The sequence below is a fragment of the Pelmatolapia mariae genome, linkage group LG18, assembly GCF_036321145.2.
Source record: "Pelmatolapia mariae isolate MD_Pm_ZW linkage group LG18, Pm_UMD_F_2, whole genome shotgun sequence".
NCBI lineage: Eukaryota > Metazoa > Chordata > Actinopteri > Cichliformes > Cichlidae > Pelmatolapia > Pelmatolapia mariae.
The window spans coordinates 31,906,098-31,920,006 of NC_086243.1; the positions used below are offsets into that span (position 1 = coordinate 31,906,098).

General features: G+C 40.3%; 2 protein-coding genes across 2 annotated transcripts; both read right to left on the minus strand.

Moving 5' to 3' along the window:
• Positions 1 to 1,895: 1,895 nt before the first annotated feature.
• On the minus strand, positions 1,896 to 5,588 carry LOC134616957 (zinc finger protein OZF-like). Its single transcript, XM_063462079.1, has 3 exons — positions 5,344 to 5,588; positions 4,043 to 4,304; positions 1,896 to 3,334 (listed from the first exon to the last, which is right to left on the minus strand). The coding sequence occupies exons 2-3, from the start codon at positions 4,290 to 4,292 to the stop codon at positions 2,418 to 2,420; spliced, it is 1,167 nt and encodes a 388-aa protein (XP_063318149.1). The 5' UTR covers positions 4,293 to 4,304; positions 5,344 to 5,588; the 3' UTR covers positions 1,896 to 2,417.
• Positions 5,589 to 6,027: 439 nt separating this feature from the next.
• On the minus strand, positions 6,028 to 8,789 carry LOC134616974 (tripartite motif-containing protein 16-like). Its single transcript, XM_063462109.1, has one exon. The coding sequence runs from the start codon at positions 8,786 to 8,788 to the stop codon at positions 7,121 to 7,123; it is 1,668 nt and encodes a 555-aa protein (XP_063318179.1). The 5' UTR covers position 8,789; the 3' UTR covers positions 6,028 to 7,120.
• Positions 8,790 to 13,909: the final 5,120 nt, after the last annotated feature.

Consider the following 13,909-nt stretch of genomic DNA (forward strand, 5'->3'; position numbering starts at 1 on the left):
TGAGCTGATGGCAGATCTGGTCGATCGCATCTTCTCTGAGAAGATTTCAGTCCACAGTAGCTTCAACCACTAAATTATCTCTAACACATCACCAAACCAAAGTCTTCCAGCTAAGAGTACATCAAAGGTGAAAAGTGAGCCTAGAATGTCATCATTTCTGCTCTCCTCTTTCTTCTTCTTCTTCTTCTACTTCTGGAACGCACACATCTGTCGCTGCCCTACTCAGGTCGATCTAATGAAAATCAGCCAGAAATAATAATCAGAAATCCAAATGTAGAATTTATAGTTCCCCATTGATCCAATTTGGGTATTAAATTTAAGAAGCAGTCTGTAATGCTCACCCCAGCATAGTTGAAGCAGATCATCAAAGCATGCTGAACACTTTCTACCATTCCACATGTGCATTTTCTATCCGGGTACTCAACAGCACCAAACCATAATTTTGAATCCATGGCTTTAATCTGGTGAAAATCACCCTATCCCTACTGTTCATTTTTACACACAACAGATGGTGTTTCTGTATCTTAATATATGACTGAATGAAAAGTAATGACAACCATTATTTTCAATCTTCCATTGCTTCTACCTGTTGTTTCTCTGTATTATTGTCGGATCTTTACCTTCCAATAAAGTGCCTCCAATATAAACTGCCTTGAGGCAATTTGTTGTAATTTGGTGTTTTATGAAGAAAATTGAATTGAACTATTGTGGCAGAAAAGTTGGATGCAAACCAAGACTAAAAGTCCTCAGGCAGGAGTCATAGCTGGGCTTTAGCATCTGGGTCACCCACTTTACCCAGGGAGCTAAACCAGCATCTCATTTGAATCAGTTGGTGATTTGTTTGTCTGGCAGTTTCAGGCTGGGAAAGCTTGTTAAACTTTAACAAAACATTATTTGGCACCAACGTGAATGATTTGGGCCATGTTTATCAAGTCTGAGTCAGGAAGCAAAGGTCACCTCCTTTATGCAGCATTACACCTTATGCCAACAGGGGAAAAAATCATGAGTTCTTAAACAAGCTGTAGGTCATGCTACTACACACATTTCAATATGTAAGCATTTCATCATGTTTTAGAGTCTCAGAGTTATTTCAGCCTCATCTTCACATATTTTCACAAATATTCACATTATCTCCAAGATCCAGTTGTGAATTTTTTTCCCTCAGTGTAATCGATTGCAACATAACAAATGACTGACCAGTGATTAGTGTTTTACACAGTGATTACGACAGAAAGCCTGTTTCTGCCACTGGTGCAAAGCATTTGCTCTTTTCGGCTTGTTCAATTGTGGAGGTTTTTACATTCTTTACCTTACAATATAAAGCACCTTGAGGCAACTGTTGTTTTTTTGGCACTATATAAATATAAATGAATTGAACTGATAGCAACTTTATGAATGAGAAAATGAAAACAAGTGTCAGTCAGCTGGTTCATGTCCAGCAGGAGGGGAGGAATCAGTGAGTCTGTTACTCCAGTTACTCACTCAGAGGTAAAGTTAAAGAAAACGAGCTTCCTTCATCTCACTAAACCTGTCTTCTGGAACAAGACCCTGAATGAACCCATATGTAAAGGACTGTAGGTTTAAAGCAGGCTCAGGTAATGTTAACACAATAGATGAGGAAAGGAGGGGAACTCTGACGACATCTAGTGGACATCTTGAAGATGACAGGTCTGAACAGAGAGCAGAAGGTCTGTGGAGAAGATCGCAGCACATTGTGAAATATGAACTATGAATAATATCTACATCTGTAACGATGTAATCAAAATAAGCGCCACATAGTTTAAGTTCGGTTACTGTACTTATGAAGCAAACTGCACACACAGAGTTAGCAAACAATGAGTTTACTTGCATTTAGGCAAAATGATATAAACACTTATCATGAGCCAATATAGCACATTTAACTGCTTTTATTTAGCAGGGATTACACAATAGACAAAATTAGTCACAAAAAATTTTAATCAAATCTTGCAACACGTTGCTAAGAAGGACCAGGACAACCAGGTCAAAGCCATATTGAAGTATAACCTTCATTAAAATAAATCACAAAGAAAACATATTTAAATAAAAATTGTATACTTGTCTTGAACTTTTTTTAAAGTCTTTATTCATGTGTATTAAAACTTATTTATTGGCTGATAAAGAGGAATCACATCATGGTTGTTACAAGGAACAAGTGATGAAAAACTCATTTTCATGTTTGTTTTCTTCTATACTGAAGAAGAAATACAAGTTTCTGTGGTAAATATTAAAAGAGCATCCATGTTCAATAAATATTTGTGTCACCTTTAAAGACCAATAAAAAAAATATCAAACTTAGAGAAACATAAAGTCGGGGCTGGAATAAACAATATAGAGTGCTCTTTACTGCTGTGGACAGAAAATGTACCATGACTTGGAGCATGAGGTCATTTTCTACCTCAGGTGCTGCAGTGATTTGGTTTCTCACTCGGGTGGATCCTTAGATGAAAATTCAGTCCTGATTTCCAACTGAATCTTTCCCCACAGGAGCTACAAATATATGGTTTCTCACCTGTGTGGATCCTCCTGTGACTTTTCATAGTCGACAAGTCTCTAAATGCTTTCCTACAGACGTTGCAAGAATACGGTTTCTCACCGGTGTGGATTCTCAAATGAGTTTCTAGTCCTGATTTCTTACCAAATCTTTTCCCACAGGTGCTACAGAAATACGGCTTCTCACCTGTGTGGATTCTCACGTGACTTTCAAATCCGGATTTCTTATTAAATCTTTTCCCACAGGTGATGCAAAAATATGGCTTCTCGCCTGTGTGGATCCTTACGTGAGTTTCCAATCCTGATTTCCAAATGAATCTTTTCCCACAGGTGCTACAAGAATGTGGCTTCTCACTTGTGTGAACTCTCACGTGTCTCGTCAGGTTGGATTTACACTGAAAAGTTTTTCCACAAGTGTCACAGCTTACAGATTTTTTACTTGTATCAGTTTCACTCCGAGACTTATCTGTTCTGTTTCTGTGACGTCTCCTTTTCTTCAGCTCCGCATTTCTAGTTGATCCCGAGTCCACATGCTGGTTTTCTTCCTGTTCCACAAGCTCTGGTTCAGGAAAGTTAAGAGCAAGGAGCTGGTCATCGTTTGGTTCTGATTCACTGAGGTCACTTTCCTCAAAACTAGAAGTCACCATAAAACTATTGATCTCCTGCTTCAGTACAATCTCCTTCAGCTCCAGACTGGTGCAGAGTTCCTCCTGTTCCTCTTTAATCTGTGGAGGATCTGGGTCCTCCTGGTCCAGACTTGAGTTCCTCTCCTGCTGATTGGCGACAAACTCCTCCTCCTTACAGGTAGTTTGCTGGTGGAGGTCTAAAAGAACAATAAAAAAAAATGTAATTATAGAAAAACCCTTCTGAGAAGATAAAATAAAGTTTTAGTTAAAGTCTGTAATGAGGGCATGTTGCTCACATTTGCAGGTGAAATTAAAAGTGTGTAAAAATGAAGTTATTTGTGCACGCTGATGCAAATGAGAACTTGAGTTCTGACATTTTTCAGCAACATTAAGAGTAAAAAAAACCTTTAAAACAAAAAACAACTCACTTATTACTGACTGACTGATGATCTATTTTGGAGTTGATCTAGAAACTGATCTACATCTTGATATTTTTCAAAATAATCTTCACTATTGGGGGTGGCTGTAGCTCAGGCGGTAGAGCAGATCATCTACTGATTGGTTTGATTCCCGGCTTCACCTAGTCTGCATTTCAAATATCCTTGGGCAAGATACTAACTCCAAGTTGCCTCAAGTTGCTCTTTGATCTGTGGAATGTGTGTCTGAATGTTGGTAGAAAGCACTAAGAAAAATGTGCTTGTGCAAATGGGAGTGAATGGGTGAATGCACAAGTTTTGTAAAGCGCTTTGAGTGCTCAAGATTGAGTAGAAAAGCGCTATATAAGAACCAGTCCATTTAAAATTCCCTGTCATGTTTTCACGAATACACATTAAATAGATTCGACTGATACAAACTGTAGGTTTAATATTAAAGTTAACACTTCAGAAAAGCGATTACAGTTTTACCGGTGGTCTGTAAAGCTTTCTCAGGTTTCCAGATGTTATGCAGCTGTCTGAGCCGCTCTTCCCCGGTCCAGACGACGATGCCTTCATCCTCATGTTTCACTACAAGCTGTTCTCCCTCCTGACTGATGCAGAGTTCCTCCTGTTCCGCTTTGATCTGTGGAGGATCTGTGTCCTCCTGGTCCAGATTGAAGTTCCTCTCCTGGTTCCAGACCTGCTGGCCAGCCAGATCTTCCTCCTCCTTACACTTCATGTTGATGTGGGACTTGAGGAACAAAGTAAAAAGAAAAAGATTAGACAGGTAAAGGTGCAGCCTCAATCAGCAGGGCTGTACACTGTGAGCATGTTGCTCACATATGTGAGAGAAGTTTGTACAAATGTTTCAGAAGCACCATGTGACTCACTCTCTTTTTTGGAGAGTCTTATTAATTCACTTTATAACTATTACTTTGAAGATAAATTTCTACTATCACAAAGATATTATGACCTCTTTAAAAACAAACAACAGCAACTACATGACTTAAATTCCATGTTTAGATGAAGGTAAAGGGCAATGCCTTTTGACAGGGGAAAAACCTCCACACAGAAGAATCTTAATTGGCTGAATCATAAATTATTCACCACGATTAAAACTGCAGATGAGCAATAATCTGCATTTTATTTTAGCCAAAGAAGAATGTTTCTGTTTGTCTGTGATCTGACTTTTTCTGCTGGGTCCAAATTTCATTTTATCCTGTGTAAGTTTGTTTCTCTTCCTGTTAACTAGCGAAGTCAAATCACCTTGATTAATTTAAGTTTAATTAAATTATAAATGTAATAATTTTATTGAACAATTAATTTCATTTCAATGAAAAACAATTACTTAAAAGAAAGAGATAAGTTGGAGAGAGACATATGGCCATCTTTTAGTGAGTTAGACCCTGATTAAGGGGTATTTTTAAAAGTAAAGCCCATCTCTCAAAGGGAACCCGCGGTCCCAGCCGGCCTGCCTCCACCTCGGGAAGTCTGTGGGTGCAGACGGAGGTAAGGAACACCACAGGCGGCAGAGAACTGTCTGTAGCCCCGGAGTGAGGCATCGTGAACCGAAGCAGACAGCGAACTGTGGCACAGTGCAGAAAACCGAAGCTTTCCCTCCCTGTTTGATTTTGATGTGTCTCATGAATGTCTATTGTTAAAAGTTTACCTTTTAAAAAAAGAGACGCACTTGTTTGATTAGCTGCTCCCTGATTTTAGCCTGTTAGCTTACAGACTGAGCTCAGATCATTCCTGTGTTAGTTCATTGAGAACATCACAATTTTACATACCTGCTGCGTGACTTAATCTCGGGTCTCCGGCTGATATACAGCAGTCTGAGCCAATGGCTGATCTCATCATACTGGACGACTGTTTTTAATGTTTTTAACCACGGAGATTTCTTCAGCATCAGTCAGTCTCTCATTGTTACACTCCCCCAGAAACTGAAGACAGTTGTGCGGTACGAGTTGTGTCATTTCCGTGCTTCTTGTTCTTCTATTGAATAGACGGCAGACTACACATGTCCAAGGGTAATACTGTCCTCCTCAGGCCATTGGCATCAAATCCTTAAAGTCTGGTACTTTGCACATGGTAATTTTTTACGAACAGCAGAATCAGAAGACAAAGCGTGCCAATGTTTATACTTTTAACTGTGACTGCGAAATAGATGAAAAAGTAGATGTTAAAAAACAACGTAATAGTTTTGTCATTGGGCTGGTCGAATGCTATGAGTTTCTGTCCCTTTGTCTGACCTTAGAGACTTATTTTAAAAGGAAACATTACAATCCTTTAAAGCAAGTATTTTCACCTCTGTTCCCCCCTCTGTACTTAGCTTTTTTGTTGTCATGTCAGTAATTGTCCAGTTGGCTCCCTTGGATCACAAGCCTCTCTGATGAGTCCAAGTGAATATATTCTTAATAAACTGCTTTGAAGAATTTGTGACCAACTTTGTTTAATTCGGAACATCATCATCATGAGTCAAACTCACTCTTGGATCTACAAAATATTTAACAAAAACAAACATCATTGAACCATGTAAGGTATTTGCTCCAACTCTTAGTCCAGAAACACATGAGTGAACTAGATCAGCTGCTCCTCCAGTTCAGCTGTGGATTTATATAATTATTTATGTCTGTAAAGTGGGTATGCAGGGTTTTTCAGTACTAATATAAGCATTTTATATCATCACTTTATTGACAGATGTTTTTTAAAAAAGGTTTTCACGGTCAGGTATCAGTTTGAAAAAAATCAAACACACTGAGTTGAACTTGAACTTCCTATTGACAGAAACTAAAATTGGTGCAAAAATAACCAGAACATATAAGAAACATCCTGGAGGTGCTGCAGACAAGTAAGGACCAAAAACATGTCAACAGGAAATCCTTTTTACTATTTTTTTTTTTTTTTAGATTTTTACTCTCCATTTTAAGCCATGATGTTTGCTGATACTGTGTTCCTACTGTTTGTTGTCATTAATAGTCCTGTTCTGTTTTTAACATTCTGTGGTGAAGCTGGAGGAAATGTTTCTACAGTGTTAGATGATACAGCTCCAAACTAAATAAGTGACTAACTAATGATGCTTTAATACACTTTACTATAAATTATGATATAGTGCACTTTCTTAAAATTTCTTATTGCTCTGTAATTAATTGTTTTCTTTATAAATGTACAAAGTAATAAGAATAAAATCTGTGTGATAAAGGAAGGTCTGTAGACTTCTCTGTTAAGATCAGTGAAGAGAAACAACAACATACAAATACCTAAAAAATTATTCAGTAAACATTTAGAGGATAGAGAAGTGTATGTTTTCATGTGGAGAAATTTTTTTAAATAAAAATTATTCGTAAGCATTGATAGTCTCAATGGCTAAACAGACACAGGAAAGAGCTCCACCTATAAAACGTAAAAACATCAAGACAACATCTTGAAGATGTCGAGGTACCGCCCATAATGTTTGGCTGACATCTGGTTTATGTGCAGCACATAAATTCCACAATAATGATAGAGAGAAACTAAAAGGCAACTAAAATACAGATTTAAACTCACAACAATATGAAAGACTTCAGCCTATTTCACTTTAATGAACTCAGCAGTGTCTCCAATCCAAAGTCCAGCATAGAGCGGCTGAGTGAATGTGGTCTGGACTCTGTGGAGGAGAGTCATGATTTCAGAGACGCTGTAGAAGGACAAAATACCTGCTCTGTGATCCAGGTACACTCCTACTCTGGAGGACTGAGGACCTGAGACAGGAGTTTTGATGTCATTGCACCAAAATGTATAACTGTTGTTGATACATTCTAATGCCCAAGATTTGTCATTATGTCCAAGCCAACATTCATTTCCACTCCCTGCTCTGATGATATTCTTGTATGCAACTGCTACAAAAACTTGCCCACTCAACTGCACCTCCCAGTAACAACATCCAGTTAGACTCTGTCTGCTCAGGACCTGCCACCAATAAGTAAATCTGTCTGGATGATCAGAATAAGACTGTTGTTGCCTCACATATGTTGCTTTTCTGTTCCCCTCTGATAATAACAGCCGTTTGTTTGCTGTGTTTGGATCCAGTGTGATTTGACATGAATATTTTAAGAATCCTTCTCTGGTCTTTGGCTCTGTGTGTAAATCTGACAGTAAAACATCCACTTCAGTGACTGTCAGTGAGATGTTTGTCCATTCCTCTCTCAGAATGTCCTGTAGTTTATCTCTGACCTCTGACACAGCTGCTGTCACATCCTCAAAGTACCTCAGAGGACGGATATTGATGCTGGATGAGTCTGTAGACTCACTGAGTGCTGACAGTGAGGGGTAGTTGTGTAGAAACTGGATGTGATCCTCTGTGTGTGAGAGCTGCTTCAGCTCAGCATCTTTCCTCTTCAGCTCAGTGATCTCCTGCTCCAGCTTCTCCTCAAGCTCTTTGACTCGACTCACTTCAGTTTCCTGCTGGGATCTGATCTGCTGCTTCACATCAGAGCTTCTTTTCTGGATGAGATGGATCAGCTCAGTGAAGATCTTCTCACTGTGCTCCACTGTTTGATCAGCAGACTGATTGATGGCCTCCACCTCCTGTTGAAGCAGCTTCACATCTTTCTCTCTGTCCTGGATTCTCTGCTGGATGTTTTGTCGACTCACCTCCAGCTCTCTCTGCCTCTCAGTCCTTTCTGCTGCAGCTGAGACTGTGTCGTGGCCTTTATGTTCATCCACAGAGCAGAGATAACAGATACTCTGCTGATCAGTACGGCAGAACATCTTCATCACCTCATCATGACGAGAGCAGATGTTCTCCTGGAGCTCCTTGGAGGGCTCCACCAGCTTGTGTTTCTTGAATGGAGCCACATCATAATGAGGCTGAAGGTGTTTCTCACAGTAAGAAACCAAACACATCAAACAGGACTTCATTGCTTTGATTTTTCTTCCAGTGCAGACATCACAGGCCACATCTTCAGGTCCAGCATAGCAGTGATCAGCAGGAGCAGCTTGGAGTCCAGTCTTCTTCAGCTCCTCCAGTAAAACTGATAACATGGTGTTTTTCACCAGGACAGGCCTCGGTGTGAAAGTCTGTCTGCACTGAGGGCAGCTGTAGATTTTCTTCTCTCCCTCTTCATCCCAGAAGCTTTTAATACAGTTCATGCAGTAGCTGTGTCCACAGGGAATAGCCACCGGATTCTTCAGTAGATCCAAACAGATCGAACAAGAGAAGGTTTCTCGGTCCAGCTGAACTCCTTTCTGCGCCATTTCTTCTCTCAGTGTCAGTGACTGTGTGAGTTTCTGTTCCTCATAACTGAAACTGGTCTTGATCTCTGATCTAAACAACATAGGTTTCTGTAGTGAATGGGACCCGTCAGCTCTTATATGTCACAACATGTTGGTTGCACCCATCTTCAAACTGCAGATCAGAAGGGGAGGGAACAAGGGAACATGTGGACAGAGAGGAGGTGCTGAGTTAGAGAGCAGGAAGAGGGAGGGCTATCAGACACTAATTCAATCCTGGAACATGTGAGCCCGTGTATGTTTAACCCTTTTGAAACAGAGCTTGTTTTTCATTTAAAAATAGCACTCCTCAGCCTTTAAAGTTGTTAAATAAACTTAACATTTAAAAGACAATCTTTTTATGTAAATTTGTTTACATTATCATTTTAGTCATTACAGGATATCAAATACTGCAGTTGAACTGAGAAATTGTTGTAGAAAAAAGTAATAAAAGGCCGTTCTCCCTCTGTCCCCTCCTGGTCACCTGTGCCTCAATTTTATTCCACAACCTAGACATCCACATTACTCACACTCTCATAACACATACATATAGGGCCTTGGGATCGGGCATGTTATACGGTGTCCAGAGGACGGTCTTTTGTATTCAACCTCACCTCTGGCGCCGGTGCCCACCTCTCAATTTTAAATGCATGTAGACATTGAGGGTTCTCGGAAGGGGCTGTGCTGTACAGTACATGTACAGTGTCCATTTGTGTCTGTCTCCACGTTGGATGAGCGCCGAGTATTTGTTTATGTGTGCATGAGGGTGGGAATGCATGTTTGGGTCTGTGTGTGCCTATTCGTCTGTGTCTATATGTCAGGTCGGGTCTTAGACTCCACCCCCTTGGAACATCTCAGGCCCTCCAAGGTATGGAGGCCTATTTCCCCTCACCACACTCCCTGCTGGTGGCTGATGTCCTCAGACATCGGTGCGTTCTTGGTGTCCGGGGCTGGGCGCTCAGGTCTGTACCAGCTCACTGCTGGTACGGCTGCTTGGTGGGGCCTGGTGCCTGTGGCTCGGTCGGGCCCCTTCCGGGGGCTTGTTTCACTCTGGTGCAGCTGGCTGCCGGCAGAGCCCGCGTGTACGTCACTGCAGCCCCCTCTGGCTTCTGCTCTGTGGCTGCTGGGTGACCCCTCATCTGGGGCTCTCCTCAGCTCTTCCCAGGAAGGTGGCACGGTTGCCCCTCCGGTGGTCCTCTTTGGGCACTCGCACTCTGGGGGCCTCTGGATGTCTGGGGCCTGGATCTCCTCCATGCTTGCTTCATGCCCTGGGGGACGGGGCTATGGCTCCCCACACCTTATAGCAGATCGTTACATGGAGAAGCCTTTTGAATAGAAGAGCACTCATCCACACAGGTGTTCACACAGACAAACGACACCTTTCTTGGCTGCTACCTCAAACCACATTGTGCGATGTCAATCTTGCGTGCTGCACAATCACATTCAGTATTTAGTATTTACTGTTATTTACACTTAGCTAGATTATTGCGATGGTGTTGTGTTATTATGTTGCTCTCTTTTTTGCTTGTTTTCTCTTATTTTCTTCTCTCAACAGGTGATCCGGGAGATTTTTTTAAGTGCCCTTTCTCACTGTCCCTCTTCTTTCTTTTTCTTTCTTTCTTTCTTTCTTTCTTTCTTTCTTTCTTTCTTTCTTTCTTTCTGTCTTTCTGTCTTTCTTTCTTTCCTATCCCCCAGTCATATCTGTCCTGTCTGTAACAACTGAAAATAAATTAAAATAAATAAATAATAACAAAGGTTGATCAAATGGACCAATATGGCAAGGCCGTGATGGTCCATTTGGTAAATTAAGTCAGTTGGGCATCTTTTTTGGCCTTCAGACAATAATTCTGATGGCTAAAAAACGAAACGGGACAACAACAAGGAAAGAAAGAAAGAAAGAAAAAGAAAAAAGTAATAAAAAATTTATCTAAAACATCTTTTAAGACGAATCTTTTTATGATTGGGTAAAAAAAAATGCTAAAATTAGAATGCAGTGTCGAGTAAAATGGTTTTATTAAAATGTAATTGACCCTTTGAAATTATTTGTTGGAATTCTTAAATCCCACTGAACAGGGGAAGAGAAAGAGACAGAGACACAAAGATAGCAACACAGAGGTAAATAAACATGGAGACAAGACACTGAGAATAAGACAGAAGGGGAAATGCCCAAGGTCCCATATCTCTGACAAGTTAAGTCACTTTTATTCATAAAAAACCCCCAGAACTTAAATATAATTATAAACCCCACATAAACATAATCATAGAACAATTAAAAGTAAAACATACCAAAAACACATAAAATGGAGAGTGAAGCAAATATTATTAATAACAATAAATGCACATATTAATAATATAAACCAAAATCCTCAGGTTGAAATAATAATGAAAACATATCTCCAAAAGTTGATTCTGTTCATCTGGACATAGCGTTTTGTGGGAGAAACATTTCGTCACTCATCCAAGTGACTTCTTCAGTCTTTAGACTGACAGAAACAACAATTTGAAACAGCAATAAGAAAACAGTGAAAGTGACTACAGATATAGACCTTCCTAGGGAGGCCTGAAGTGCAAACATACCCTCTACACTCCCTTCATAAAACAGGGGACCATCACTACCACCATAGTTGGCCGGTCTGAAGGCACTGACCTCAACTTCCATACAATGTTTGAGCAGGACAACCAGGACAGACCCACAACATACAGAGCCTTAAGTGACCCCAGGCAAATTTCATCCAGCCCACCACCACAGTGATGGGCAAGTTTCCCTGCCCACTGTACAAATGTGCTTCACAGACGTTGTTTCATGTTGTAGAGATTGTGCCTTAAAAAATACCCATAAGAAGTTTTATAGAAATCTTTATTTCACTTTTAAGACACATAACCAACACCAACATACGAATCAACAGGATGAGCACATGCTGAAATTCAATCTTCATGAAAATCAAGATTAAATCACAAAATGTTTGGTCTCATGTGTGTTTCTTTCCACCTTTGACTCCATGTAGTAAAACCTCTCCACTAAACAAAAAAATAAAACATCTCAGCAAATTCTTTTGTCTTTTTTTGTCACCTCCACAGCTCAACACGATACAAATATCACATCAAATGAATGTAAATACGTGTTTCATCTTCATTACAGTTTTTAATGGAATATGCAACAAACAGAATTAGGGCTGTGACATATCATATGATCTGTAATAATACTGGTATAAATGTTTACAAAAAAGTGTGTTTAGAGGAACATCATGTGTTTGCATTCACCACAATGAGTCAACCCCAGTCATGTCTCACAGCCAGAGCCATATGTCAGGCTCCAGTCACAGTTTGGTAGCTGAACGCTTCGCAAAATATGCAAGAAAACTTTTCCCACTGAAAATGAAAAAAGCAAACCTGTTACAACACTTTAAACAAAAACACACTTGAGTACAACCGGGCTGTGAAGGCACGTGAGCAGGAGATACTAGCAGCAGTGATGTGCAACCCAAAGGTAAACAAATGATTCAACCATGCATCACTGGAGCACTCGTGAGTTACACTTCATATAACAGCAAGAGCAGTCAGTGGATGTAAATTACTGATGTGCTACACGGTGGAAAAGCAGAGCTGGTTAAAAAGCTCGACCCAAGATAAAACAAACCAGGTAGAATTTTTTTTTTTATATGACAGAATTGTGCAGGCTCCTTAAGCTTTACAAGGTTGTTTTAGATATTGTTAAAGTAGAGTGTAAGCACTTGTAATACACTTAAAACTTCCAGGAAAAACATCACTGAGGACACTTCTGTGCTCATATTTCATGTATGCCGTGTCACTAACATTGCACTATAATGTTGTTCATAGAGTATTTAAAGGTAGACTGGGAGGCAGAGCCTTCAGCTTTCAGGCCCTCTTCTGTAGAACCAGCTTCCAGTTGGGAGACAGACACTAGCTATACTTTTAAGATTAGACTTAAAACTTTCCATGTTGCAGATGGGGGCCCCTCCCTGAGCCTGGTTCTGCTGGAGGTTTCTTCCTGTTAAAAAGGAGTTTTTCCTTCCCACTGTCACCAAAACGCTTGCTAATAGGGGGTCATATGACTGTTTGGGTTTTCTCTGTTTTCATTGTATTATTATTGGGTCTTTACCTTACAATATCAAGCACCTTGAGGTGGCCACATTTTCACACTTTGAATTAGCTAAGCTGTCATCAGTGACAGTAGCTCACTGGAAAAGAAAGATGGAAAATCCTTCATTTACTTACACATATAAATGCTGCTGCCTGCTGAGCTGATAAAATGTACATTATTTTTTTAAATGTAAGTTTCTTGAAATATTATTTTGAGGCTATATCTCTCACCCCTACATACAATTAACAATATGGAGAGTTTTTTAATGAAGGAGGTCATCTGATCTGCTCTGATCTGGCTTCTCAGTGGACTGCTTCATCTGACAGTTCTCCCACTTTTAACTAGTGTGAATCCTCATGTGTCTTTGTAACTGTATCCTCTGAATGAAGCTTTTCCCACAGGTGCTACATGAATGAGGCTTCTCACCTGTGTGAATTCTCATGTGAGTTTTCAAGTTTATCATCTGACTGAATTCCCTCCCACAGGTGCCGCAGGAGTGCAGCTTCTCACCTGTGTGGCTTCTCTGGTGTCTCTCCAGTGTTGGTTTCTGACTGAAGCTTTTCCCGCAGGTGCTACAAGAATAAGGCTTCTCACCTGTGTGAACTGTCATGTGCTTTTTGAACGTTGATTGGTCTCTAAATTCTTTCCCGCAGATGCCACAAGAATACGGCTTCTCACCTGTGTGGATTCTCATGTGAGTTTTCAAGTTTATCATCAGGCTGAATCTTTTTCCGCAGGTGCTGCAAGAATGTGGCTTCTCACCTGTGTGAACTCTCATATGTCTCGTTAGTTTGGATCGATACTCAAAGGTTTTTCCACAAATCTCACATTTTACAAACTTTTTACTTGTGTCAGTTTTACGCTGACTCTCTGACACGGGAAAGTTGTCTTGCTGATCTCTGCTCTCTGGTTCAGGAGAGCTGTAAGAAAGGAGATGTTCACTGTCCAGCTCTGGCTCACTTTCCTCATAAGTAGGAGCCACCATGAAGATAATAATGCCTTCA

What these genes read in the sequence shown, in the direction of transcription:
- LOC134616957 (XM_063462079.1), bottom strand. Translation starts at nt 4,292, where the DNA reads ATGAAGTGTAAGGAGGAGGAAGATCTGGCTGGCCAGCAGGTCTGGAAC. An exon ending in GAAAGCTTTACAGACCACCG is followed by an intron (nt 3,335 to 4,042) that starts GTAAAACTGTAA and finishes TTGTTCTTTTAG; the next exon opens with ACCTCCACCAGCAAACTACC.
- LOC134616974 (XM_063462109.1), bottom strand. Translation starts at nt 8,788, where the DNA reads ATGGCGCAGAAAGGAGTTCAGCTGGACCGAGAAACCTTCTCTTGTTCG.